Raw genomic sequence first — 26,686 nt, 5'->3', positions numbered from 1 at the left:
ACTACACCACCACACCATATTGGAACCCAGCCAACCTCACTCGTGTGGATTTGGGGAATTATATTATCTTGCATTTTACAAACTGTGCTTCCCCTGCCCCCAACACACATACACACACACACACACACACACACACACACACACACACACACACACACACATACACAGTATCAGTGTTGCAGAGATATGTCAGTGTTGCAGAGTGAGGTTCAGAGAGCCCCCTGCTGCCACCCGCTGAGCTCTTGAGCTGGCACAGCCCTCCGAGCTCCTCTGCTCAGCACCTACTCCTACACCAGGTGATCTCAGCTGTCCAGAGGGTCTCCTCTGTGCACAGAGGGAAGTGTCGCCCAGATACAGGCACTTCCTCTTTGAAACAAGAAAGGCTTCTCATTGTTCTCAAGAAGACCAGACCTCTAGGGAGGGAGTGGGCGCTCTCATCTGTGGGGAGGTGGGCTGCCAGGACAGCTTTCTGTAATTTATGTGTGTGTTTTCAGGCCCTGTCCTACTGCTGACCAGTGACAACATCAAACAGCGCCTTGGCTCTGCTGCTCTGGACAGGTATACCAGCCTCCGTGTGGAAAACAGTCTGGCCGACCCTAGCTTCTTGCTCGCAGCAGGTCCAAACACAGCCTGGCATCTGCATCCCCCACGTCCCCTGGTGTTTGTGTCCCTCGCGTCTGCAACCCCTGCAACTGTACACCCCCATGTCCACACGTGCCCTGGCCTCTGCACCGCACCATGACCGTGCCTTCCAGTATCCACGAGTACCGGCTGTCCAGCTGGCTGGGGCAGCAGGAGGACATCCACCGCATCGTGCTCTACCAGGCGGACAGCACGCTCACACCGTGGACCCAGCGCTGCATCCGGCAAGCCGACTGCATCCTCATCGTGGGCCTGGGAGAGCAGGAGCCCACTGTGGGCGAGGTAACCGGTTGGAGCTGCCAGGGGGCGGGGCCTCTGTGGACGGGGCTGTCGGAGGGCAGGGTGGCAAGGACAGGGGTGGTGGAGGCAGGGCTGCAGGCAGGCCAGGTTCTGGTCAGGGGCCACTCTCCTCACAGCCCTGTTTCTCTGTCTTTTCCTTTGAATGAAATATTTCAAGAACCCAGGAAAAGACATAATAAAAGCCGACACCCATATAGCTCCTCTTCATGATTTGAAACGTTTTGCTGTATTCACCTGTGGTGGTGGTTTTAGCACAAAGCAGGGCAGGCGCCCTGAAGTGGCCCGCAGGTGGCCTCTTGTGAAGTTGAGTGTCCTGAGTTTTACTATGAGGTATACAGCACAGCTTCACAGATCTACATCTGATATAAATAGTGCCCTATTTTATATCACTGTGAAATGTCCCTTTTCCCTCAACACTTAGGTGTTTAAGATTTATCCATATTGTTTCACTGGGTTCTGTGGCTGTTTAGTTTCCTATTTGTGAGTACCCCACCATCTGTCTGTTCTCAGCTGTGAAGTTACGTCGTCAGCCCACTTTGTTTCCAGCTTCAAGGGTATGAAGTGTAGGCTTGCCTTCCCTTAGCACACATTCCCCATCTCCTTCCTCTCTGATCCCAGGGCAGCTAAAAATTACCCGTCCCTGAAGCGGGCTCCTCTTCTGCAGGGAGAGATGCAGGGAGTGTTTGCGGACACATCATTTGAGAAGGTCACAGTGTGTGCATATGCGGAGGAGGTGTTAGGAAAACGGACGGGGGGCGGCCTCTCCCTTCCTGTACACCCCAGAGCTCCCTGTGGCCACCCTTACCTAGCTCAGCGTGCATCAGGCATATGGCCGGGCAGACCCCTGGGTCACAGCTTCGAGAGCCGAAGGGCAGCTCACACCACGGCTGAGCCGGCTCACAGAACCAGGGTGCCACCTGCCAAGGCCCTGCCCTCAGCCCTCCTGCCCGTGTGCGGCAGCGTCCGGAGCGGGGCCTCTGTCCTGCCGAGGCCTCAGGCTCTGCCCTCCTGCAGCTGGAGCGGATGCTGGAGAGCACGGCCGTACGAGCCCAGAAGCAGCTGGTCCTGCTGCACCGGGAGGAAGGGCCCGCACCCTCCCGCACCGTGGAGTGGCTGAACATGCGCAGCTGGTGCTCCGGCCACCTGCACCTGTGCTGCCCGCGCCGCGTCTTCTCCCGGAGAAGCCTGCCCAAGCTGGTGAGGCCCGGGCGCTGGGCTGGACTGACGGGAACTCCTGGCCTACAGAACACAGCCTTCCTGACTTGTGATTGCCAAGCTCATTTCCTTCTCGCTCCCTCTCTGGGTCTCTGTAGTCTGAGGTCGCTGGGGTGCTGATAAGCGGAGCTTGCTTCTCTGTAAGCTTACGTTTGCTTGAGTTGATCTTTGGGAGCAGCACCTGGGAGGTTGTTGATGCAGCCCCCGTCCATGAGCAGGTGTCCGTCTTTCGGGTCGCAGAGGGGAGGCACGTAGCCTGACAGAGACATGCTGGCACGCACGTACCTCCACGGGGAGCCTGGGGGAGAGGTCACCAGAGCCTGCCAAGGGGGAGGAGGGAGCCTCCTCAGCCCTGGGGGCTTTGCGGGGCTGCGGCCCCACAGGCTGCCCACACTCCACAGCCTATCTGGCCCCGCGACTCAGTGAACAGTGTCCTGACAGTGGCGGCTGTGCCTGGGAGCCTGTGCCCTGGAGCACCCTCCACCCTGGTGGCTGGCAGGGTCTTAGCTGGGGTTTGGGCTTGGTATCCCTCTTGGTACAGCTCTCCTGGGGCTCTGTGGTCTCCTGCTGGACGTGTGGGTATGTAGTCCATCTGCCCACCCTGTCCCCTCACCCATGTGCCCTGTGAGGTCCTCTTCCCAGGCATGCCTAGGCACCAAGGTGCTGCCAGCATCAGTATCAGACAGACCCTGCTGTGTCCTGGAGAGGGCTTTGGGTCAGGAGTCGAGGAGGCCACCCCGGTCAGGTCACAGTGTGTACAACTTGGCCTAGCCCTCCCTGTCTGCCGACCCCTCTCCCAGGTGGAGATGTACGAGCGAGTCTTCCAGAGGCCCCCAGATCGGCACTCGGACTTCTCCCGCCTGGCTCGGGTGCTGACTGGCAACGCCATCGCCCTGGTGCTTGGGGGTGGAGGAGCAAGGTGAGTCCCCACCCCATCCCACCCACAGCTGCGTGTCTGTGTGTGTGTGTGTGTGTGTGTGTGTGTGTGCACGTGCGCACGCGCGCACGCGCACTCTAATGCTGACCAAGAGGCCTCTGAGCTGGTCCCAGGAGCAGTCCCCATAGATAGGCCCAGTGCATGACCAAGCATGTTTCCGCCCCTGGGTGCACATTGCCAAGCAGTGCTTCCCATAGGCACCCCCAGGTTTTAACGTTTGCCAGTGCAGTAGATTTGTTCTGATTGTCTTTGCTAGAAGTGTCTGCTTGTCTGTTAGCCATTCACGCTTCCTCTGAGAACTCTGTTCTTGTCCTTTGCCAGTCTTCCCATTGGGCTGCAGGTGAGTTTCTTTCCATTTTAATACATACTTTATAGACCAATGTCCTGGTGTGCTTGCAAACGTAGCACAGCGTTCTTCAGTTCTGCGGGCTGATCAGTTCCTTACAGGACTTTTAACCCAAATAACTGCTACCCTGTGTTTGTCATTGTGGCACACGCCTCCTTCCTCCTGAATTTAAAGAGGCATATACACCTGGAACAGACGTGGAGCCCCGGAACACAGTGAGGAGGTGCGAGCAGTGCCTCCCACAACACCTGTGCTGGGGGTGCCCTGTGGGGTGGAGTCCCTCACGCTTCCCCCCTGCTCTGGCCGAATGAGGTGCGCAGGGCCTCCTGAGCACTATACATACACCCCACCCCCCAGCCCTGCTGGTGCTGCTGGCCTCTCTCCCGTGGGCCCTGCAGAAGGTGCCTGGCTCAGCATCTCCTGGTTCCAAGGACATCCCTTTCAGAGTGAGCTGGAGGAGGGGCGGGGGGGGGGGGGGCTCGGAAACATTAAAACCTCTTAGGAGTATCGCCCCTTAGGGGGGACTCTCCAAGGTTTTGTCTCCTGCCTGTGGAGCCAGACCTGTGCTCACACCTGGCGAATTAAAGTCAGAGATGCCGTCCAGCCTCAAGGTCAAGGGAGACCCAGACTCTCTTCTCTAGAAAAGATCGGGATAATGCAGAGGAGCAGTCCAACCCCACTGTGTGCACTTTCCACCTGGAAACCTCTGAGGCCTGGCGTCTGGCCTGAGGCCCTTCCTGACAGGAGGGTGTGTAGACACACAGACCCCACCCCTGCTCACCCCAGCATGGGGAGTCGCCGCCTCGCTCCAGGGTGTCCTGCTCACCCCCAGACTTGGCCTGCCCCGAGTGATGCGGCACAATCCGAGCACCCTCTGGTGCCATGCTTTTGCTTGAAAGCTGAGCCAGTCAGCCTGGAGAACGAGGTGATTTACCTAACATTGCCTGATGGAGGGCAAGACCCAGGCTACTTCCTGTGGGACTAGGACAGTGAGGTGGCCCAGAGCTGACCCAGACTCGGACCTGGTTTGTAGGCCAGGATGATGTGATCAATGGCATTTAAAAAAATTTTTTTCTCATAAGTTTATTTAGTTTGAGAGAGAGCGAGCGCACGTCTGTGCATGGGAGCAGGGAAGGGTCAGAGAGAGAATCCCAAGCAGGCTCTGCACCATCGTTGCAGAGCCTGACATGGGGCTCAGTCCCGTGAACTGCCAGATCATGACCTGAGCTGAAAAACCAAGAGCCAGAAGCTTGACCGACTGAGCCACCCAGGCGCCACGATCAACAGCATTTTCAATGAAAATTTAGTTTTAGTCAAAATAATACTTAGTTTATAGCCACGTGGCCATTGCCTTGAGGCCATCGTCTGCTGTCTCGCCCGGCACCAAACCCAGAGACATCCCAGAGAAGATCACTGGGAGCATAGTCATCTCTCTGCTCATCTGCATTTCTCAACAGCATAGCCATTCTGTCCTTTCAGTTTTAGATTATTGAGTTCCTAACCCGTCCCCCCACCATACACACACAGTTTATCTGTCCTTCATTCATCTGTCTGTCGTCGGCCATCCATCTGTCCACCTGTACATCTATCCATCACCTGTCTTCTGTCTGTCTCCCTCCTCACCACTCAGTTCCCAGTGTGGTTCCCATGCCGGTCAAGCTAGTTGTCACCATTTCTATTACTATGACGTGGTGCTTATTCAGGGCTCAGTCACACCACATTGCATAGTACGGCTGTATTTCCTTCCTTGGAGTTAATAATTGTTGCAATTGCCATTTTCTGTTTCCTGGGGGTCATTAATTGGTGCCCAGACACTGCTCTGGAGCATCAGCCTCCTGTCAGCTTGCTCGCCATCTCTGGTGGCCTCTGCTTCACCGTGTGTGGGAGCCACCCCCTCCAGGTCTCCCGGCGCCTCTGGGCTCTGCCCGTGATGTTGTCTTGGAGTTTCCCTTAACTGTTATCCTGGGAACTTCTTGGTCTCTCTTCTGCATTCAACTCCATTTCCTGGATTCCATGCCTTCCTCTTTCTTGACATACTCCTGATTTGGGTAGCGTTCATACTCTAGACACTTCCTTAAGAGAAGACATCTGGGAAGTAAAAGTTTTAAGATTCTGTGTAGCAGAAAATGTCCTTGATGACAGTCTGGGTGGGGAATCCAACATGGAAGTAATTTTCCCTGAGAATTTCTAAGGGGGTGCTGCCATTGTCTTCCTCGCTTCCAGTGTCGCTGTTGAGATGCCCAATCCCACTTTATTTGTGAGGTCTGTTTCCCCTCTGGAAGCCGTGGGGGGAGTCTTTTCATTTCGGTCCTCGAAGGGACTTGGTGTGCCTTGGTGGCAGTGTGTTCATCCACTGGGCTGGGTGGGCCCCAGCAGGCCCTTCCGAATTTGGAAATCGTGAACTTCAGCTCTGGGGCGTGTTTTATGTTCTCCCACTCCGTCCTCTCTTCCAGGAGCTCCTGATGATCAGAAGCCAGGTCTTCCCTCTCCCTCATTTTCCATCCCTGCCTTTTTGTTCTACTTTCTAGATGGTTTTTCTCAGATGGATCTTCTAATTGCTCTATTCTGCTAAAGTATTTCTAATGTCCGAGTGCTTTCTTCATAGTTTTCTCTCCTTCTTCCGCTAGTGGAATACTGAATTTCTCTGAGAATATTCATGCAGGTGTTTCCTGGCTTCCTTAGCTTTTCTGTTTGTACTGGCTTGTGTCGCACACTGGGCCCAGTGTGTGAGGTTGTCTGTGTGCTCCAGGCCACATCGGCAGCACTGCTAAGTGTATTCCATTGTCTGCCACGCTTTGCTTACCCCGCTCCTCCTGTTGATGGGCACTCGGGTTAATTTTTGGCTTGGGAAACAGCTATAACTGTTCTTGTACAAATCTTTTTGTGCATGTATGTTCTTTTCTCTCGGGCAAATACCTAGGAGTGGAGCTACCTGGTCATGGGGGACGTTGTGCCGTTTTACACCCCCCACCAACACTGTTTGAAGTTCAGGTTCCCACATTTTTGCCAACCCTTGGTATTAACCTCATTTTGAATTGTTCTAAAGGGTGTGGGGGGGGCATCTGGTGATCTCCCTGGGGCCTAATGAGGTCACGTGCTCGCTGGCCCTTTGTGTATCTCATTTTGTAAAGTAGTGTTTACATTCTTATCCATGTTTAACTGGTGGTTTGTCTTTTGTTATTGATTCAGAGGAATTATTTATATAATCTGAATACAAGTCTTTTGTCAGATAATATTTAGTAGTAATTCTGTCTCTCAATCTTTGACTTTTTGTTTTCTCAATGGTATTTTTTATGAATAGTTTTTAATTTTTATGAGGCGTGGTTTTCCATTTTTTATGGTTACTGCTTCCGGTCTGCTGGGCTTCTGAGAGTTCTTGTCTATCCTAAGGTCACAAAGGCATTTTGCCTTCTTCTAGAAGCTCTGTGACTCCAGCTTGTGCATTCAGGTCTGTGAACCACCTGACACGTCTTGTGCCGGTCAAGGCTCTGTTCTCCTCATGTGGTCATCCAGCTGAGCCAGCACCTTTGGTTGCAGACTGTCCCTCCCCCGTGGCTGCTGTGTCCCCCACCAGAGCCCGTGGGCTCTGTCGTGTCTGTCCTTCACGACACCACTGCCACAGCTTTATGGTAAATCTTGACATCAGACACTGCAAATTCCTGAGTTCTGTTTTTTTCAAAATTGTTTTTGGCCCTTCTAGGTCCTTTGCTTTTCCATATAAATTTTTAGAATCAGCTAAGTATTTTATGGGATTTTTTTCCTGTTGTAAATGTTTTCTTTTAAATTTCACTTTCAAAGTGTTTGTTGCCAGTATATAGAAATACAACTGATATTTGTAAATTGATGCTCTGTATCTTATAGCCGTGCTAAATTCACTTGTTCTAATGACTTTTTTATTTTTATTTTTGCATTTCCCATATACACAGTTATACCTTCTGAGAATAGAGCCAGTTTTTGTCTTTCTTTCCAAAATACGTATATGTCTTTTGTTTCTTCTTCTTGCCTTGTTGCACCGGTTAGACTTTCCAGCACAGTGCCGAGTGGAAGTGGGGCACACGTCTTGTCCTGTCGCCCGTGGGAGGGGGAGCATTCGCTGCCGTCATCGAGTGTCACCTCGGCCGTGGTGTCTGTGGTGCCCTGTGTCAGATGGAGGAAGCGCCCTTCTTTTCTTAGTTTGCTGAGTGCGTATCGTGGATGGTTGTTATTGTGTTTCTGTCGAGACGATCGTGTAATTTTTCTCCTTTATTCTGTTAATGTGGTGAATTGCATTGATCCTTAAATAAAGACTGATGTCTTCTGAGGGTAGACCTCTTGGCCCAAGACGTGTTGCCCACTGCTGGACTCCCTTTGAATCTGTGTGAGGTCGGGCTGCACGTGGGTGCGCTTGCTGGCTTCAGAGTGGAGTTGGGAAGTGCCTCTTCCTCTCCTATTCTCTGGGAAGTTTTATGTGAGATTTGTGTTACTCTTCCTTATACGTTCAGTAGCACTCACTAGTAAAACCATCTGGACATACAGTCTTCTTTGTGAAGATTTAAAAAGGAAAGGTTCGGTCATATTGATGGGTGTAGTACAATTCAGATTCTCTTGTCAGTTTGGCACACTATGTCGTTCTAGGAATATGTCCATTTTATCTGAATTTTCCTACTTAGGCACGAGGTTCACACCTACTTCTCACTTTTGTAACTGAAGCATCTCTGCAGATGCGCCCTTTCTCACTCCTGACACCCCCTCCCTGCCTTTCCTTTTCTCGCAGGAGGGGCCGGGAGTTGGTCCTTTCCGAGCACCATTTGTTAGCTTTGTTGGTCCGCTCTACTGAGTCTTTTGTTTTTCTGCCTCATCAATTTCTGCTCTTACCTTTATTATTTCCGTAATTTGACTTGTTTGATTTAAACTGTTCTTTTTTTCCTAAGTTAGGGGTTGTAGATGTTGTGTTGTGACCTCAGGACGGAGAGGCCAGCCCTCCTGGGCTGCACCAGAGCACCCTCTGTCCAGACGTTTCCGCCCATCCCCTTCTCTTTCTGGACTCCTGCCGGATCCCACACATGCTCTAGGCTCCCGTACGTCTGTTCTAAGGAGTGGTCTCCATGTCCGTTCTGGGGTGTCCTGGGACTCAGTGAGGATTTTCTTGTGCCATCTCCATGCTTCATGGGTCTCCAGTGAGCCTGGTCTGCTGCTTAACCTGCTGAGTGAGGTCTTTATCTCGGACACTGTATTTTCCACTTGTAAGGTGGTGGTTGGCTCTATCCTATAGTTTCCAGTTCTGTGCCAAATTATCAATCTTGTCTTCAATTTCTTGAAAATTTTTTAGCCTGGTACCTGAATATTTAATTTTTTTGTGGTGATATTAAATTTTGTTTTAATTGTGTTAAAATAAGCATGCGGGGCGCCTGCATGGCTCAGTCGGCTAAGCGTCCGACTTCAGCTCAGGTCACGATCTCGCGGTCCGTGGGTTCAAGCCCCACGTCGGGCTCTGTGCTGACAGCTCAGAGCCTGGAGCCTGCTTCAGAGTCTGTGTCTCCCTCTCTGACCCTCCCCTGCTTGTTCTCTCTCTCTCTCTTTCTCAAAAATGAATACACATTAAAAAAAATTAAATATGCATGCCATAAAATTTCCCACTATAAATATTTTTGAATGTGAAATTTAGCTGCATGAAGTACATTCACGATATTGTGCAACCATCACTACTCAGCTCTGGACCGTTTCCATCTTCCCAAACTGAACCTCTGTCCCTGTTACACCGTAGCCTGCCCCCACACCCCCCAACCCCAGTCCCCAGCCTCCGCTCTCTGTATCTGTGATCTTGACCCCTCCAGGTCCCTCATGTGAGGAGAGACCTTGTCCTTCTGTGTCTGCCTTCATTCACTTAGCGCAGGGTCCTCAAGTTCATCCATGTGTTAGAATTTTCTTCCTTAAGGCCAAGCAACATCCCTTGTACGTGCATGCCACACTTTGCTTACTCCCTCACCCATCACACACGTAGGCTGCTTGCCGCTTTTGGCCCCTGGGACTCTAATCATGGTGGTTGTAGAGCCTGCGTTGTGTCTGCTTCACAACTGCTGAGGCTCTGAGAGACATCCCGGTAATGGCCGCAGCCCCTCTTTGGGGCCATGTCTTTGAGGCAGGCACTGAGGAGGAGGAGGTAGATGGGGATGACTGTCTCTGGGTCCTTTTGCCAGCACACGGCAGGTGCTGTTCCTGGCAACAGTGCTTACTTCTGCTCTGTGCTCCTGCTTGGCGTAGAGGCTGTGCCCAGGTTGGCATCATCCGGGCCCTGATGGAGTGTGGCATCCCTGTGGACATGGTTGGAGGGACGTCCATCGGGGCCTTCATGGGCGCCCTATACTCCGAGGAACGGAACTACAGCCAGATACGGATCCGGGCCAAGCAGTGGGCTGAGGTGAGGGGCCTCTGCCCTCCCTGGAGCTCAGCACCAGGTCCCTGTGGTGCTGTGGGGGGCGGGAGGGCATTGGGACCTTTGGCCCCTGATCACGCTCTGCAAGGCTCTGGCCTCAGATTGGGGTTTACAGGGTGGTGAGGGAATGGGGAGCACAAAAGAGATAAGGACATCAGTGTTGGGAGGTTTGGCTCTGGTTGGTGCCTGGTCTTCATTTATAAAGGTGACTGAGGACAACATGGAGAGGTCAGCACCACCGGAAGGAAAGTTTAATGTTACCTGTAGTTGCCCACCCTACAGGACCACATGGGAGCACCCATGCCTGCGAGGCAGCGGAGAGGAGCAAGGGGAAGGCTGAGGCCAGAGCCTTTATGGGGTTTCTGTGGGAAAGGCAGGGGAGGGCAGGGTAAACAGCTTCGGATGGGCTTTTGGAATAATTCCAGTGGGCTTGCCGTGTAGGGGCCGTCCCCAGTTGTCTGGTGCCTGGGCCTGGGTTGGTTCAGGCGGAGGATTATTGACCTGGTGTGAGAGTGTGACATAGAAAGGGGGCCGGGGGGTGTGGGCTCTGGATCGCTCGGTTTGCAGGAGAGACGCTCCCAGCGGGCGAGGCTTCTGCTGTCTCTGAGGATTGGCTAGCCCTGCGAGGGGACAGCCTCTCCCCGGGTCTGTAAGACCCCACATGCCAGGGCATCAGGAAGATAGAAAATAAGAAAAAAGTGCTAATAGCTGGCCGGGTGATGAATGCAGGCCAAAAAGCCCGCACTGTAAGTGAGCTCGCTGCAGCAGCTCCCGTGGGCAGACTGGAGCCTGGTGGGGAGGCCAACTCACCCCTGTCCTGAAGGTACCGATGCCGTTTGCCCTTGTCACAGTTCCGCTTGCTTTCCTTGGGGCGGGACGGAGCCCTGGCTGAAACCATGAGTGGGGTCAAAAGTGTTCAAGTTCTCCTTTTAAAAAAGAAAAGAAAATTGTTCGCCTTCTATGGCAGAAGGTGTCAGAGAAGGCTATCTGCCCCATCCATGTGGCCCCAACTCTGTTCCAGAGACCCCTCTTTCCCTGAAATGAGCCACCCCAGATGCCCCTCAGTGGGCCGCTCCAAGGAGAGGTCCAAGAGCAAACACAGCTCGTCACTAAGGATGGCCTCTGAGAACAGTGGGTGTAGGCACAGTGTGCTTCAGCCTCAGCTGAGGGTCTGCTCACAGGCCAGGAGGACACCTCCCTTCCCCACCTCTGCTGGCCCAGTGCAGGTGTGGGACTGGCCAGGGAGCTTTGGGCTTGATGCCCCCGTCGTCCTCAGTGAGCAATGGGCTGTGGGACTCTGCATGGCAGGGCAGAATGGATCCCATCCAGGACGGCCTCTGTCCTGCCTGTCTGCGTGGGCCCTTGGCCTCCTGCCGTGCCGAGGGGATGTGATTGTGGGGGCCGCCAGGCTTGACTCTGCAGGCTCTCTGGTGCTAGGCAGGGGCTTCTTCAGGAGTGAGGCCTTGCTAACCAGGGAGGACCCTGGGGTGTCCTGTGCTTCTGAGTCCCTTTCCTCTAGGAGCACACGTGTTCCCTCTGTTTGAACAGAGTCTCCACTCTGTTCATCTCAGTGTGAACACACTGGGGGGCAGCTCCCCCTCAGCTGGGGGCCCACCCCTTGTGTGGCCTCTGTTTTAGGCTTTTCCATCTGTTTCTGTCCACACAGAGGCAGGGAGGACCTTTCCTCTCTATCCCTGACTCTTAAGAAGGTAGATAACCTTGAACCCAGGCATTCTTGGGGCAAGGCCAGTGCTGCCTGGTCAGTCACGTGTCCTCCTTGCAGGTCTAAGAGGCTCACGTCCTCACTGAGGAAGGATGAGCTTCAGTCCCACAAGAGAGGGAGGGTGGGGGGCCTTCATAAGAGAGAGGACCCTCAACAGGGCCCTGTTTCCGGGACCCTGTTGTAGGGCCTGCCATGCTGGAATGTGAGGGTCAACCCTGAGCATTCTGGGGCAGGGCGGCTCCCCCTCCTGGAGAAATCTTGACGGGTCAGGTGTTATTGCCTTTGGGGACCTCAGGGGGTAGTGGTCCCTGCCACTCACCTGCCAGTGTGGGTCCCGGATGGAGCTCCGTCCTCAGCTCGGCCTCCTGAGCAGGCGTCAGCAGGCACCCTCACAGGACCTCAAGGCCCTGCTGCTCAGGCCCTGGAATTCTCTCCTCCTGGGGGACTCCTCAGGACCCTTCCCAGACACCCTTGTTCTGTTTGCAGGAAGCACAGACGTGTGCTGTGTCCCTGCTCCCTTTTCTGGATTTGGGCTCCTGGCTGGGTCCTGTGGGATCACCTTGCCACCCACGCCAGCAGGTGGGGGCGGGGTGTGAGCCCCTCATCCTCTGCAGGGGTCTCACGTGTGCCCCATCCACTCAGGACATGACGTCGATGGTGAAGACTGTGCTGGACCTGACCTACCCCATCACCTCCATGTTCTCGGGGGCCGGCTTTAATAGCAGCATCTGTAGCGTCTTCAAGGACCGGCAGATCGAGGTGCCCCCCAAAGCAGGGACCACCCTGGGGTGCCTCAGCTGGAGCCTACAGCCAGCCTGAGCCTGACTTGTGTCTGGGTGCTTGGCGTCCTCCTCATCCCCTCAAGCCCCTGGGCCTACAGGGTCAGGGAGCTGGCCGTCGGGGAGGATGTCCTAAGTCCTGCCCCCCACCTTGCAGGACCTATGGATCCCCTACTTTACCATCACCACAGACATCACAGCCTCTGCTATGCGGGTCCACACGGACGGTGAGCACCTCCTCCTTGGGTGCCCCTTGATACGGGCTCAGGCGTGCACAGGGCACAGCCCCCCACTCAGGGCAGAGTGGTCAGGGGAGGGACATTGATAGAGCACCTCCAGGGGGGGCGGGTTGCAGGTAGAGAGCGTGGCAGCTCCTTGAACTGGACGAAGCACCAAGATGACCTGGAGGAGGCAAAACACTCAGGGAGATCTGAACACAGAGGTGATCCTGCTGTGAGCATGAAGGAAATGGGGAGGGACCATAACCAAGAGCCTAAAAACACTGAGAAGTCCAAACTGGACACAGAAAGGTGGAGAAAACTTTGTGAACTGGGAGCAGAGAGGAGTGAGGTGAAGGGCCTGCTTGGGCCGTGGGGTGTAATGAAGTGCACATGCAGGGCATGTGTTTTTATGAGTTCGAGTCGGGAGGTAGTGGTAGACTGCTTGGGCCGGGGACCATGAGAAGGCTGATGCACGGGTGGCAGCTGAGGGCCCTTTTCCTGGGCAGAGCGGTTTGTGAGCTGATTGCATGTGTCTCTCTGGAGGTGAGTGGGACGACGTGGCTCACACAGTGGAACGTGGAAAGACTGCAGAGCCAGCCTGGCCTCCCTCGTGGAGGAGAAAGAACAGGAGGGGTGTCTGTCTTCAGGCCTGCGGCCATCCGCCAGAGCCAGACGTGCAGACTTCGGGACCCAAACGCTAGCAGGGCTCTGAGCTGAGGGTCCAGGGCAGGAGCCCACCGTGGGCAGTGCGAGGCTCCCCTCCCACAGGCCCTGGTGACCTCTCCCCCAGCCCCCCGACTCTCCCTCCCCCAGGCTCCCTGTGGAGGTACGTGCGTGCCAGCATGTCTCTGTCAGGCTACTTGCCTCCCCTCTGCGACCCCAAAGACGGACACCTGCTGATGGACGGGGGCTACATCAACAACCTCCCAGGTGCTGCAGTGGGTGGGGAGGGGCTGCCCCCACCCCTGCCTCAGCCCCCTCCACTCCCGGGAAGGCCAGTGGCACGTTTTCCTCAGTGTCCCCTGGAGCAGGGGGTGGGGGCTCAGAGGTGCTCCCGGAGCCCGGAGAACAGGTCCAGGCACACACACACAGACGCACGCCCTCGTGCACACATGCTCGGGCACTGTGTGCTCCCAGCATATGGCCCTGTTTGTCGGCTCAGCAGCACTCAGAACAAGGGCCAAGTAGAGGAGCTGAGAGCAATTATGTCCCATCTGTGCCCACAGTCAGAACTAACAGCCAGAAAGTGCCAGGTCTGTTGTGGGTGAGGCCCCTCCCCTGGGCACACCTGTCACCTGTTGGACAGTTCTGTGCACTAGGCTGCCTCTTTACAGGCCCAAGGGGAGACCCTCTGGCTCCCAGTGCTGTGCAGGCTCTCTCCCCGTCCCTCCCAAGCCCTGTTCCCACCCGGGGCTCTATGTGCCTGTCCTGGGTGGTGACCAAGGCTGTCTTCTCCCCAGCGGATGTGGCCAGGTCTATGGGGGCAAAGGTGGTGATTGCCATTGATGTGGGCAGCCAGGATGAGACGGACCTCACCAACTATGGCGACGCGCTGTCTGGGTGGTGGCTGCTGTGGAAGCGCTGGAACCCCTTGGCCACAAAAGTCAAGGTGGGGGGCATAGCTCTGCACAGTGCCCAGGTCATCAGGTGCTCCTCTGTAGCTTCCCTTGAAGTCTCTCCATGCTCTCATACCACTGACCCCAAGATGGGCCGTGTGCTGCTGCCCAAATGCCTCCCGTGGGCGGGGGAGGGTTGTAGTGCATTCCAGGCCCCGAGGCCAGCGGAGCTTGCTCACTGTCCTTGCCAAGGATCCTGCCTGGACCAGCTCTGGGGAAAGGGGACACGGGCCCAGAGGCTCCACATGCTGTCAGGATACATCTCCAGGACCCCTGGCTGGGCACCTGCCCTCCCAGGCCTAGCAGGGATGTGTCTCCCCTTGGGGAGGGGAGGGAGAGGGTCAGGGCACAAGACCCAGGCAGCTGTGCCACATGGGGCCATGTGGGGACCGGAGAGCCTTGCTCAGGTGCTCTGATGGCAGCAGGTGTTGAACATGGCGGAGATCCAGACACGCCTGGCCTATGTGTGCTGCGTCCGGCAGCTGGAGATGGTGAAGAACAGTGAGTACTGTGAGTACCTGCGCCCCCCCATCGACAGCTACGGTACTCTGGACTTCGGCAAGTTCAACGAGATTTGCGTGAGTGCAGCTGGGGCGCGGAGGGTCGGCGGGGTCCAGTGTCTGCCTGCCCCCTCCCCAGCCTCCCTGCCCTCACTTCTGAGAGCTTAGAAGTGGGGGCTCCTGGTGTGTGTGTGCAGGAAGTGGGGTATCAGCACGGGCGGACAGTGTTTGACATCTGGGGTCGAAGTGGTGTGCTGGAAAAGATGCTACAGGACCGGCAGGGAACGAGCAAGATGAAGGCGTGTGATGTGAGTGCCAGAGCTCGCACCCTCCTTCCCTTCCTGCCTCAGTGGGCCCGAGAGGCGCAGAACTCCCTGCACTCTGCAGGACCGTGGCACACCCCCTCAGCTGCTCAGGGGCCAGAAGACAGGGCAGGGGTGTGACCCCGTGGGGGTGAACTCTTGGCCTCTGCCTCAGCATCCCCTCTTTTTGCCCCACTCTGGCTCTCTACTCTTCTGGTACTCACGGTTGAAGGGGATGGGGGCTTGCTTAGGCCCCTGCTCATCTTCTGTGCCCCTGCCCCAACTCCAGGGATTAACTTGGGCATCTTAGCAAGCTAGGGCCATAGAGGGTCACAGAGATGTCTCTTCCACCTTGGCCCTCCAGGTCCTCACCTGCCCCAATGCCTCCTTCACGGACCTTGCTGAGATTGTGTCACGCATTGAGCCTGCCAAAGTAGCCACAGTGGACGGTGAGTTGGACGCCCAGGACATGCACAGCCGCAGGTGGGGGTGGCAACATCTCTTTCTGACCCTTGGTGTGCCCAGCAAGCCACCCTGGTCACCAGGCTCCCTCTAGCAGCCCCTGGACCTGATGAGTGGCAGGTAGGGACTTGTGCCACCGTGGCATGGCCCCTGCTCTTGAGAGGGGACCAACACGGCCCTCCCTTCTGCCCAGATGAATCTGACTACCAGACCGAGTATGAGGAGGAGCTGCCAGATGGCTCCAAGGACACGTATGCTGACTTCCAGAGCGCCCCGGCCCACTTGGGCTCCGACTCGGTGAGCTGCCTAGACCTGCCTGTGGTGCCCCTCAGCTGAGGCAGCTCCGAGGGCTCCAAGCAGGCCAGCTGCTCGCTCCCTGCTGCCCTGCAGCACAGAGCACAGAGACCTGGCCCTGGGTCAGCCCTTTGGGCTCACCCCCACCCGCACGGTGTGCGGTTTGATTGTAGGAGGACGAACCCTCACTTCGGCATCGGTACCCCAGTCTGGCTTCCCCAAACTGCCCTGCTGTTGACACGCTGACGAAGATGGGTAGAGCCCCTCACTCTGATGCGCCCTAGAGTCTGCCTCTGCTGTGGGCCTTTCTCAGAGACAGGGCTCCTAGAGCTCCTGGGGGCTCTTCCCCACCGGGCTGGGGCCCAGCGCCCTGTGCGCCATGGGTCCAGCTTCATCTGTGCCGGACCCAACCTGTATGTGTTTGGGGCGGGGGGGGGGGGGGGGGGCAGGTCTCTGGCTTCTGTGTACCGGCAGCTGCTGGTGGAGCACTCGGTCCTGGCACCCCTGCACACACAGCAGTCCTAGGGGCTCCTTGAGGCCTCTGAGAGATGTGGGAGCCCCTGAAGCATCAGGGCCTGATGTGTCAATAAAGGTAGATCCGATTGTGCGTGGACACGTCCGTTTGCCAACGTCCCCGTGGCACGATGCGCCTGACCGGAGCCAGAGAGCAGCCTCCGGCTGCACCACTGATCTGCCGTGAGGGCCACGTCCCCGAGGCCAGGTTGGGTGTGAAGTCGTCATGTAGGGACCCCAGGCACCCCTCTGCTGGGGCTTGAGACCGCAGGGCAACAACTAGCCAGGCAGGCAGGGTGCCCAGGGCCTGGCGTGGAGCCAGGGTGCCCCCGAACCAAGAATGAGCCCCCTCCAGATCTCCCGCGGGCGTCTTCCCACGCAGTACACGAGCCGCGCTCCGAGGTTGTACGCCGCCCACACTTTCTCAGATCGTTAAACGGCGCCCGGGAGTCCTTTTGTAGGAAAGGAGAGAGCGCTCTGGCGCTGTCACTTTGGGGTCCGCAACCCGTGCAGGCTTGTGAGGGGCACCGAGAACCCTGACCCGAGGGCCCAGGACCTTGCAGCAGGGTGACCGCTGGCCTCAGTTTCTCCGCACCACGTCCCAACCCCGCCCCCTCCCCCGGCACGGTGGGCGGAGCCACCGCCCCGGTCCCCTCCTGACGACCCGGCCAGGCCCCGACGTCACGGGCACCCGCCCCCAGGCCTGACGTCGCGGTGGGCGGAGCCCCTGGCCTCGCCCCGTCCGTGACGTTGCGGTGGGCGGAGCCCCCGCCCCCGGCCCCTGCCGCGCTCTCCCGGTGCGGCGGGACTCGCGGAGGGCCCAACGCGGGCCATGCGGGGCCCGAGCCCGAGTCCCGGCGTGGCGCGGCTACCCCGGCGGAGGCGGCGGGCGCGGGGCGCGCTCTGAGGCCGGGGGATGCGCCGCCGCCGCCGCGACCATGGGCGCCGCCGCCTCCCGGAGGAGGGCGCTGAGGAGCGAGGCCATGTCCTCGGTGGCGGCCAAAGTGCGGTGAGTGCGGCGGGGCCGGCCGCCGGGGCTCAGCGCCCGCCCCCGGCCCCCTCCCCCGTGGCGGGGCTTCTCGCCGAGTCTCCCTCCCCCGCTCCCACCCCCACCTTGTGCGGCTCCCCTCCCGGAGACAGCTGCGGCTGAGATGCCCGACCTCACGCCCCCCACCCCCACCCCCAACACACACACAGTGACAGGGGCTGGACAGAAAGCAGGCCAGGGCCCCGGCCACGTTGCACTGGGACCCAAGGCCCCCGGACTGCGACCTGCTAGCCCTGGGCTTTCTGGGGTGGGAGGGCACTGTCTGCCATGGGTGACCCCGGCCCCTCCCTTACCGGTGCCCAAGGTCTGGGTGGGGGTGGGGACCCCAGGCTCCCATCTGAGCAGAGTCCAGAGTGGTCTGTGTGCACTGACAGCGCACCCCGCTGTCCACCCTTCAGAGCAGCCCGAGCATTTGGCGAGTACCTGTCCCAGAGTCACCCTGAGAATCGGAACGGTGCAGGTAGGGGCATTCGAAGAGGTACCGGGGCGGGGTCGGTTCGCAGCCCCACCGCACCCCCACGACCTAGGGATGCTGTCCCCTGCTCCAGCAGCCCAGGCCTGGCCCGCAGGCTGTGGAGACTGTGGGGTGTGAGCGGGCAGCAGCTGCTCTGCTGGGCTGGCTTCCTCACGCCCCCTGCCCTCCCTGGCCCAGAGCCCCAGAAAGAGCTTGGAGTCACTCATCACCATGGCACCCACCCAGCCTGGGCCGTTGGCATGGCAACAGGCCTCCTGGCACCCCCAGGGCTGGCACCGCTGTCTCTGGGGGCCAGCTGGTGGGGGGGAGGGGAGAAATTGGCACTGGGCACACGAGTGCAGTGGCAGGCTGGGAGGTGGCCTGTTTATTCCTGTCCACCCCCCACCGTCACCCACAGGTAGTCTAGCCTGTCGCCCCCACGCACGCACACCCAGGGCTCAGGGCCCAGGTAGGAGGAGGGTGGGAGCCTCTAAGAGGAGTGCGCAGCTTGCAAACACCTTTTCTGGAGATACCAGGGGCTTAGGATGTGGTCACTGGGGCTGGGGGGCAGCCTCTGCCCGCCCCCCCATCTGAGCCAGGCATTCGCTGGGTGTTCTTTGCCCTCACGGCACCAGGAGAAGGGGGGGGTAGGGCCAGGAGGGCTTCAGTTCACCTGCTGCCTCTCTCCCAGACCACCTGCTGGCTGATGCCTACTCTGGCCACGACGGGTCCCCCGAGATGCAGCCAGCCCCCCAGAACAAGCGCCGCCTCTCCCTCGTCTCCAATGGCCGCTATGAGGGCAGTCTCTCAGAGGAGGTCATCGGTGGAAAACCGACCGCTGAGGGCCCCCAGCCCCGCGTGTACACCATTTCCGGGGAGCCTGCCCTGCTGCCCAGTCCCGAGGCAGAGGCCATCGAGCTGGCTGTGGTGAAGGGGCGGCGGCAGCGGGAGCGGCACCTCCACCACCACAGCCAGCCCCTGCGTGCCAGCCCAGGGGGCAGCCGCGAGGACGTCAGCAGGCCCTGCCAGAGCTGGGCAGGCAGCCGCCAGGGCTCCAAGGAATGTCCCGGGTGCGCCCAGCTGGCCCCTGGTCCCAGCCCTTCCCCTCGGGCCTTTGGGCTGGACCAGCCACCTCTGCCTGAGGCCACCAGCCGCCGCAAGAAGCTGGAGAGGATGTACAGTGTCGATCGTGTGTCTGGTGAGGGGGCTCGTTGAGGAATGGGCAGGCTGTGGGGCAGGGTGGTAAGCTGAGCCTTGGACAGGTGGAGGGTGCCCAGGTCGTGGCATGTAGGTAGCCTCCTGCTGCTATCTCCCACGCCACATGTCAGGCCTCTTAGTTGGTTTTGGCCCTGCCAGCACCAAATCAATCAAGGAGTGCTTCCCAGAGGAGGGGGGCGGGGGGCAGGAGAATCTTAAAGATTGAGCAGGCAGAAAACATGGCTTAATTAGAAGATGGGTCTGCCTTTGGGAAATCCTGGGAAATAGTCCCTGCCCTGGGTCCCAGCAAATGGAGTTCTCGTTCACCCCAGGAAGCACATGTCTATCTGGGGCCTGGCCAGCCATTGGGAGCCTCCCAAGGATTGTTGAGCTGTGTGGGTGGCTGGTGAGCCCTGAAGGCCTACTATGTCTAGAAGAGGCCTCTCTGGGACGCTTGAGCAGCCCCATGCCTCTTGAATCTGAGGTCACTTCCTAAAAAGCAGAGTCCTTACTAGCTGAGCACCCACATCGTCCCAGGACACCCCCTGGGCTTCCAAGTCAACAACCTGCTTGGGCATCAGGGCACAGGCCTGGGGTGTGGGCAGTTCAGCTCCATGACCTCACACTCCTCTGATGAACACAGCTCAGGGGCTGGGGTGGGGGTCAGGGCAACTCTCAGGGGGGTAGAGCAAACTTTTATCCACCTTGTCTAGGAGCTGGAGGGGGCAGCCCTCAGCAAGACCATCTCCATGCTGCCTGAGGGCTCCGCCTCACTCTCCTGGCAGGGTCCAAGGGAGTGGAGTGTGCAGGATGCAGACAAAGGGAGGCTGCAACCATTGTCCCTGCCCTGCTTCTCTCCGAAGGGGAACAAAGTGAACCCTTTTCTCTGGGCACCCTGGACACAGGCTGTGCTTTCAAAGGACCGCTCTTCAACTGTAGGCCACCAAAGGGAGAGCTAAGCAAAGACAAACTGTCACGAAGCCGCTGAGCTGTCTTGGCCTGAACAGCTAAGCGGGCACATGTTGCCTTACGGCCTGTGCCAGCCTCCGCCCACCTGGGAGAGGGTTAGGGGACCCTGGTGCCTTTCCTCCACTGGCTTTGGCAGAAGCATTGCCTTCCCTGGCAGAAGGGGGTAAAGGCTTTAGGAACTCCCAGGCCACCCTAGCCACTTCTTTTGTCTTCCAGATGACGTCCCCATCCGTACCTGGTTCCCCAAGGAAAACCTCTTCAGCTTCCAGACAGCAACCACAACTATGCAAGCGTGAGTTGTGTACCTGATACGTGCCCGCTGTGAGGGGTGGTGCTCAGGAACTACTGCCAGACCCTCTCCTGCCCTCTGGGCCCACCTGGGTGGCTATTTCTGAGCGACCCCACATGCCCATGTCCCACCAGGTCTGCCAGATGCGACATCAGTCTCAAGGAAGGCAGCGCTGGCCGCTCTTCCCCCCCCCCCCCCAACTCCCACCCTCCACTGCCCCTCCCATGTCCCCTCCCTTCCCACTCCTCCCTTGCCCACTGCCCTGCCCTCTGTCTTCTAGCCCTCCCCTGTCCCTCATGGTCCTCTGCGGACCCGGCCCAGGGCTGAGGCTGATGTAGTCACCACTCGGGCGGTTCTTCCAGGCCACGGCCCCATCTCAGCTTCCCAAACAGCAGCTTACTTGCGTATTCTGTATGAGCCTCAAGGGATCACAAGTCAGGAGTCCCCTGCGGGGGCCTGCTCTTCTCTACCTGTGACACATATCTGGGTTTGTTTTCTGATATAGCGTTCCTTCCCGGGAGGCACCCTTTGCTGCAGTGTCCCCCACACTGAGGAAGCTTCCGCCCCTCGTGCTACCCTGGGGAACCCACCACTGCCCTCAGGCTGGCTGGGGACTGCCATCTTTGCTGCCAGGCCCAGGCCCAGCAGAAACAGGCCTCTGTGCAAGCCCAACCACGTTACAGCACTTGGTGGCACGGGCCAGTGACCTCAGTGTCCACTGCCCTTTCATGGGCTTACCACAGCACTGCTAGTGCCTTGTTAGTGCCTGGAGTGCCTGTGAGGGACCCCTGGAGTCCATGACAAGAAGGGAAACGACTGGGAATTTACAAGCTGAGGGGGTCGTGGCTTACTATGTCTTCTTTCTTACGCTGCCCCTTCCCGCCGCACCTCCAGCATCTCGTAAGTACTCTGCGGGACCCTGAGCCTAAGGGCGTGGTGGTTGTCCCTGGGGGACCCCCCCACCTCCCCACCCCCAAATAAGTTTGGACAGGCCAGGGACCTGGGCCTTGACTGTGAGGGAGTGCTGTGTCCCAGCACCAAGGCCACAGCAGGGCCTGCCAAGAGCCGGGCCGAGGACAGGGTGAGGCAGGCCAGGACCCTTCTGCCCGGCCCTGCGCTCTGGATGCCCCTCCAGGCCCTGTGCTCACGCTTCTGTCCCCACGTCTCGGTCCCTCCTACCTACCTGCGGCCAAGGGCAGTGCTGACTCGTGGTGGTTTCCCAGGGTGTTCAGGGGCTACGCGGAGAGGAAGCGCCGGAAACGGGAGAATGATTCCGCGTCTGTAATCCAGAGGTAGGGCCTGCCAGCCACTCGCCACCAGAGTCCGTCTCTTGTCTGTGCTGGTCTGGCCTGGGCCCACTGGGCCCTCGCAGACCTGATGGGGGAAGGGCGGTGGCGACCACTGGCCTGGCCCTGCTCTGGGGACGCTGCAGGCAGGAGAGGTCATGTGACCTGGGCCCCCCAGGCCTGTGTTTTGGTGTGTTTTGGGGGTACATTGCCAGTTGAACTGCAGCCAGCTAGCCTACCCGTGTCTCTTTCTGGCCCTTGAACCCCAGAGCTGTGGGGTCAGCAGCAAAGCTTACGCTCCCCATGCCCCACCTCAGAGACGTGACCAGAAACCTTGTCCATCTTGGACACTGGACCCCGGCAGGGCACAGATTTGGGGGCAAAGACCTGTCTCTGAGGTGGCCCAGGGACAGAAGGGCAGGGGAGGGAGTGTCTGCAGGCCCCAAACCTACCTGGGGTCGGTGCGGACAGTTGTGCTTCCCTGGCCTGAGAGCACAGGAAGCAGGAGCCCTTGACCACCTGGAAGAGGGGGGCTGATAGGGTCCAGAGTATGCCTGGGCCCAAAGAGGGAATGTAGCGGGCAGTGGAGGTGGGTGCCTGGATGCTGGGGAGCCACCAAGGGAGTGGTCCTGCATGGGGCGGGGGGGGAGGACGGGGACGAGGGGGGTGACCGCAAGAGAAGGCGTGATCATTGTGCCTTTGTCCTGGCAGCAAAGGGGAGTCCTGGAAAGGTGTCAGCAGGACAGGGACTGGGTGGACGGTGGGTGAGTGGGAGAGCGTAGGGGCGCTAGGAGGGCATTTATCACCTAAAGGGGCGAAGGCAGGCCATGTCAGGTCCGGCTGCTGGGGGAAGAGTGGCGAGCAGGAAGCATGGGGGATCCGTACGCCTCCCACCCCCCTTTCGCGGTCCTCACCAGCCACCGGTGTTTCTTCCCCAGGAACTTCCGCAAACACCTGCGCATGGTCGGCAGCCGGAGGGTGAAGGCCCAGAGTAAGACCCTGGGCGGGAGGGCGAGGGGGTGGCGCTGCTCTTGGCCGGCTGGGGCTTCGCAGGCTGCTCGCTGCACCGGAAAGACCCAAGTTCCCAGATCCCCATTCCAACCCCGCGGCCTTCTTCCTACCGCCCCAGGCCCGCCAAGAAACCCTTGACTCTGGCCCCGCCCCTAGTCCTGCTGAGGACTCCCTGACTCAGGCTCCGCCTCAGGTGCAGCACGCAACCCCACCTCAGAACGCCTGGCTCTGCCCCTAGCCCCCCTCCTGGCTCAGACCTCGCCCCGGAACCGTTCGCCCCGCCCCAGGCTCCGCCCCCAGCCTCTCCCCCAGAACACCTGGCTCAGGCCCTGCCCCTAGCCCCCGGCTCAGAACCTCTCGTTCTGGCCTCGCCCAGGCTCCGCCCCCACCTCCGCCCCAGAACACTTGGCTCCAGCTCCGCCCCCCGCCCCCCCAGCGGAACCGATGGCTTTGCCCAGGCTCCGCCCCTAACCCCGCCTCAGAAGCTCTGGCTCTGGCCCCGCCCCGCCCCAGGTCCCACACCCCACTCTTGTCCCCTCGCCCCAGTTGGCGTCATTAGGCGCCACCCCTAGTCTTGCCCCACCTGACTCTGTCCCGGGTGGCCCAACTGATGTCCTCCGACCTCCCCGCCGTCGGGAGCTCGAGGACTCTCACCCTGGCTTTCCCAAGTCTGCAGTCCCTTGTGTCTGGAGTCCCCTCAGGCTGTGCCCCTCCCGCCCCCGCCCCCCGCCCGCTGACGCGGCTTTGCTCTCACTGCAGCGTTCGCCGAGCGGCGCGAGCGGAGCTTCAGCCGGTCCTGGAGCGACCCCACCCCCATGAAAGCCGACACTTCCCACGACTCCCGAGACAGTAGGTGCCCGGCGCGGGCCGGCCCACCTGCCTCAGAGGTTCCCCTAGTCCCCCAGTCCCCGCGCTCCGCAGGGCGGGCCTCCTGCCCGGGCAGCTAGGCTTCCGCGCTTCTGCTCTCTGAGCCTCAGTTCACCCATCTGTGAGGCGGGGGCGCCTGGCACCTCCGACCTCGTGGGCAGGGTTAACTAACGGCTACGGCAGTGCTGGGCGGGGGCGCGTGTGTGCTTCACCGACTCTAGAGGTCTGAGAGGCTGCACTGCCCTGGCTGGAGCTGACCCTTGCACGGAGGTCAACAGCGCAGCAGCTCTGGTGGCAGCGGCCAGTCCCGCCAGGCTGGTGGTGGCCAGTGTTGGTCTCTGTCACCCACCCTGGGTTTCTCGCCGGCCTGGAGGGCCCTCCAGGACCATTTATCGCGGGTTCTGTCTGCTACCCGTGTCTGTGGACCACGGCTGGGGCTGGAGGTGGTCCACAGTCCTGGTGACCCATCCTGCCCCTCAGGTAGTGACCTGCAGAGCTCACACTGCACCCTGGGCGAGGCCTTTGAGGATCTGGACTGGGAGACCGAGAAGGGCTTGGAGGCGGTGGCCTGTGACACAGAGGGCTTTGTGCCCCCCAAGGTCATGGTGAGGTCGGGCCGTCTTTATGCTATTCCTATTCCAGCCTGTCCTGGGCTGGAGGGGGGAGGTCCCTTTTCCTCCAGGAGCCCAATGGCTCTGCCTGGAGATGATGCGGCCACTACAGGCTGCCTAGCAGTGGGGGACAACCTCATGGGGCCTCCCACTGCCCGTTGGCTCCAAGGTGGCTGGGCCCTGAGCAGCTCCCCGTGCTGTCTCCAGCTCATCTCCTCCAAGGTGCCCAAAGCCGAGTACATCCCGACTATCATCCGCAGAGATGACCCGTCCATCATCCCCATCCTCTATGTGAGTGACCCTCCCCCGGCCCCTGGTTCTGGGTTGGACTGCTGCCCAAGAGGGACTCTGAGAGTGTGGCCCGTGTCTGTTTCAGGACCACGAGCATGCGACTTTTGAGGACATCCTGGGTATGTGTCCTCCAATCCCCTGTCTTCTGATCCTGGGTCTGGGGGCTTACCTATGGGCCATGGGGGGCATTGGAGGGCTGTGCTCACACTCCTCCCTCCATAGAGGAAATAGAGAAAAAGCTGAACATCTATCACAAAGGGGCCAAGATCTGGAAGATGCTGATTTTCTGCCAGGTAGGACTCAGTCCCTTTCTGCTGTGGGGGTGGGGGGTATTGAGAATGCAGGCTTCGTGCAGACGTGTGTCAGTGCGTGCACGTATGGGGACGGTGGATGGACACCCTGTGTATGCCCCACGCGGCCAATTGCAGTTTCTTACAGGGTGGCCCAGGACACCTGTACCTGCTCAAGAACAAGGTGGCCACCTTTGCCAAAGTAGAGAAGGAGGAGGACATGATCCAGTGAGTGGGCAGGGCTGCACGCGGGGGCTGGGCAGAGGGGCTGGAGGCAACGTCCACCCACACAGCCCATCCCCACAGACCCTCCCTGTGATGCTCCTTCTCTGGAGCCCTGCCCTGGCCTCTGGCCTGCCCCTCCTTGCACCTGGGGGCCTGGGCTGGAGACCACCTGTGACCCACCCCCTCCCCCACCAGCTTCTGGAAGCGCTTGAGCCGCCTGATGAGCAAAGTGAACCCAGAGCCGAACGTCGTCCACATCATGGGCTGCTACATTCTGGGAAACCCGAATGGGGAGAAGGTACAGGAACCCCCAAGCCCTGCTCCAGTTTTCTGGAGACCCCAGATCCAGTAAAAGACTTGACAGAACCTCCCACTTTTTCTTCTGTTCCCTTTCTCTCTTCCTTAACCCCCCAGAACCACCTATGCATGAGCCCCTGTCAGTGGTAGAGAATTCCTGCTTCCCCCCAACACCGTTCACCACCCCCCTTCCCCTACCCTGAGCTCATGGCCCTGCCCCGCTCTTGCAGCTGTTCCAGAACCTCAGGACCCTCATGACCCCTTACAGGGTCACCTTTGAGTCTCCCCTGGAGCTGTCGGCCCAAGGTGAGTTTCACAGGCTGGCTCCCGGCCTGAGGGGCGGGGTCCAGGAGGTAGAGGCCTGAGACCTAGCCACCCTCTCCTTTGGCCCCAGGGAAGCAGATGATAGAGACCTACTTTGACTTCCGGCTGTACCGCCTGTGGAAGAGCCGCCAGCACTCGAAGCTGCTGGACTTTGAGGATGTCCTGTGAGGGCCACGGCCACCGCCTGGCTGCTTCCTTGGACTGGTGGCTGGGGCTGGGCCACGTGCTGTGGGCCGCCCAGGACCACGCGGTCCCAGTCTTGACAGCCGCTTCAGGGCACCCTCAGATGTCGCTCAGGTTCCCGCCCACGGGTCTGGTCCTCACTGCACCACAGGCCAGAGGTCACAGCCCCCGGGGCCCCGGGACGAGCCTCACCCCATGTGGCCAGGGGTTGCTCAGCGGCCAGGCGCTGACAGGGCCTAGGCCTCGTGCAGAGGGTGCAGCACTGGGGTGGCTCCTCTTAGCGGGTTCATAGAAATAAGTGCAATTTTCACACCCCCAAAACAATTCAAAGGGAAGCAGCATTACTAGTTGAATAGTTAAGTGCTATGTTACCAGTTACGGTGTAGACAACCTAGCCCAGTGTGTGTTCAGGACCTTGTCTGCCCCCAGCCCCCCAGCCCTGCCGTATTTGATCACCAGCACCAGGGTGGCCCGTCCGTGGGGGCGGTGTCGCCTGGCTGCCCGGCCCGGCTCCGGCCTTGGCCGAGTCCCTGATGGTCTTTGCTTGTTCCCTCTTGCCACCCACTGCTTACTCTGACCTCAGCCGTACTGGCCTAGCAGGGGTGCCTGGGAAGCCGCGGGGCAGGGGGGAGGTGACACACCTCCCTTCTCTCAGGAGGCTCTGGGTTGAGCCGGGCCCTGCCTGCTCCCCGTCCTCCGGCACCCGCCTGGCCCTCTGATGCCGCGGTGCGTTCAGCTTTTGCCAGCCTTGGTCTGGAGGCTTCTCCCAGCACAAAGGGTTTGGCAGGGGCAAGTGGGGCTGGGCCCCGCTGGGTGAGAACCCCGCCGCACACTGCAGTGGGTGCCTGGACCCCGCAGCAGCGCTGAGCAGACGGTGGACTCTGGGCTGTGGCCTTGCTGGGGCCCAGTGGGGCCGGCTCTTGTATATAGCTGGGGCTCAGGGGCAGGACCCCTTTGCAGAGCCTGGGTCTGAGGACACCTGGCTGTGCCCTCAGCTAAGGGAGGGGGCAGGGGCATGTGCTGGGCTCTGAATGATGTACGATATCCCTTAGAGTGACCATTAAACCTGACCCTCTGCTGCG

At 59.2% G+C, this 26,686-nt stretch overlaps 2 protein-coding genes across 14 annotated transcripts in view; both read left to right on the top strand.

The window, feature by feature from the left end:
* Window positions 1–16,178, top strand: part of PNPLA7 (patatin like phospholipase domain containing 7) — a 63,194-nt gene extending 47,016 nt beyond the window's left edge. For 4 of the 5 annotated variants that reach the window (XM_042963419.1, XM_042963420.1, XM_042963418.1 and 1 more), the window contains 14 exons: window positions 495–558; window positions 756–924; window positions 1,957–2,139; window positions 2,958–3,076; window positions 9,681–9,837; window positions 12,218–12,334; window positions 12,512–12,581; window positions 13,389–13,505; window positions 14,036–14,184; window positions 14,617–14,769; window positions 14,889–14,999; window positions 15,358–15,442; window positions 15,649–15,752; window positions 15,923–16,178. In XM_042963419.1, the coding sequence (XP_042819353.1) occupies window positions 495–558; window positions 756–924; window positions 1,957–2,139; window positions 2,958–3,076; window positions 9,681–9,837; window positions 12,218–12,334; window positions 12,512–12,581; window positions 13,389–13,505; window positions 14,036–14,184; window positions 14,617–14,769; window positions 14,889–14,999; window positions 15,358–15,442; window positions 15,649–15,752; window positions 15,923–16,033 (1,709 nt within the window). In that variant the 3' untranslated portion in view covers window positions 16,034–16,178. The remainder of the gene's footprint in view (window positions 1–494; window positions 559–755; window positions 925–1,956; window positions 2,140–2,957; window positions 3,077–9,680; window positions 9,838–12,217; window positions 12,335–12,511; window positions 12,582–13,388; window positions 13,506–14,035; window positions 14,185–14,616; window positions 14,770–14,888; window positions 15,000–15,357; window positions 15,443–15,648; window positions 15,753–15,922) is intronic. The other variant, XM_042963421.1, reaches the window with a different exon arrangement.
* Window positions 16,179–17,048: 870 nt separating this feature from the next.
* Window positions 17,049–26,686, top strand: NSMF (NMDA receptor synaptonuclear signaling and neuronal migration factor). 9 transcript variants are annotated; one of them, XM_042964545.1, is made up of 16 exons: window positions 17,050–17,271; window positions 17,709–17,770; window positions 18,456–18,962; window positions 20,147–20,222; window positions 21,114–21,119; window positions 21,419–21,511; window positions 22,444–22,496; window positions 23,276–23,365; window positions 23,864–23,988; window positions 24,202–24,285; window positions 24,371–24,404; window positions 24,508–24,578; window positions 24,724–24,803; window positions 24,996–25,098; window positions 25,328–25,403; window positions 25,492–26,686. In XM_042964545.1, exons 1-16 carry the CDS (start codon window positions 17,201–17,203, stop codon window positions 25,587–25,589), a joined length of 1,629 nt encoding a protein of 542 aa, XP_042820479.1. In that variant the 5' UTR covers window positions 17,050–17,200; the 3' UTR covers window positions 25,590–26,686. The 9 variants fall into 9 exon arrangements, with proteins under 9 accessions (XP_042820483.1, XP_042820479.1, XP_042820480.1 ...); XM_042964547.1 differs by having other exon boundaries at window positions 17,051–17,271; window positions 21,443–21,511; XM_042964549.1 differs by lacking the exon at window positions 23,276–23,365 and having other exon boundaries at window positions 17,049–17,271.

Source organism: Panthera tigris, chromosome D4, assembly GCF_018350195.1.
Source record: "Panthera tigris isolate Pti1 chromosome D4, P.tigris_Pti1_mat1.1, whole genome shotgun sequence".
In the NCBI taxonomy this organism is placed as follows: Eukaryota; Metazoa; Chordata; class Mammalia; order Carnivora; family Felidae; genus Panthera; species Panthera tigris.
Note: the sequence above shows the minus strand (reverse complement) of the source record. Positions and strands in the feature narration are given on the sequence as shown.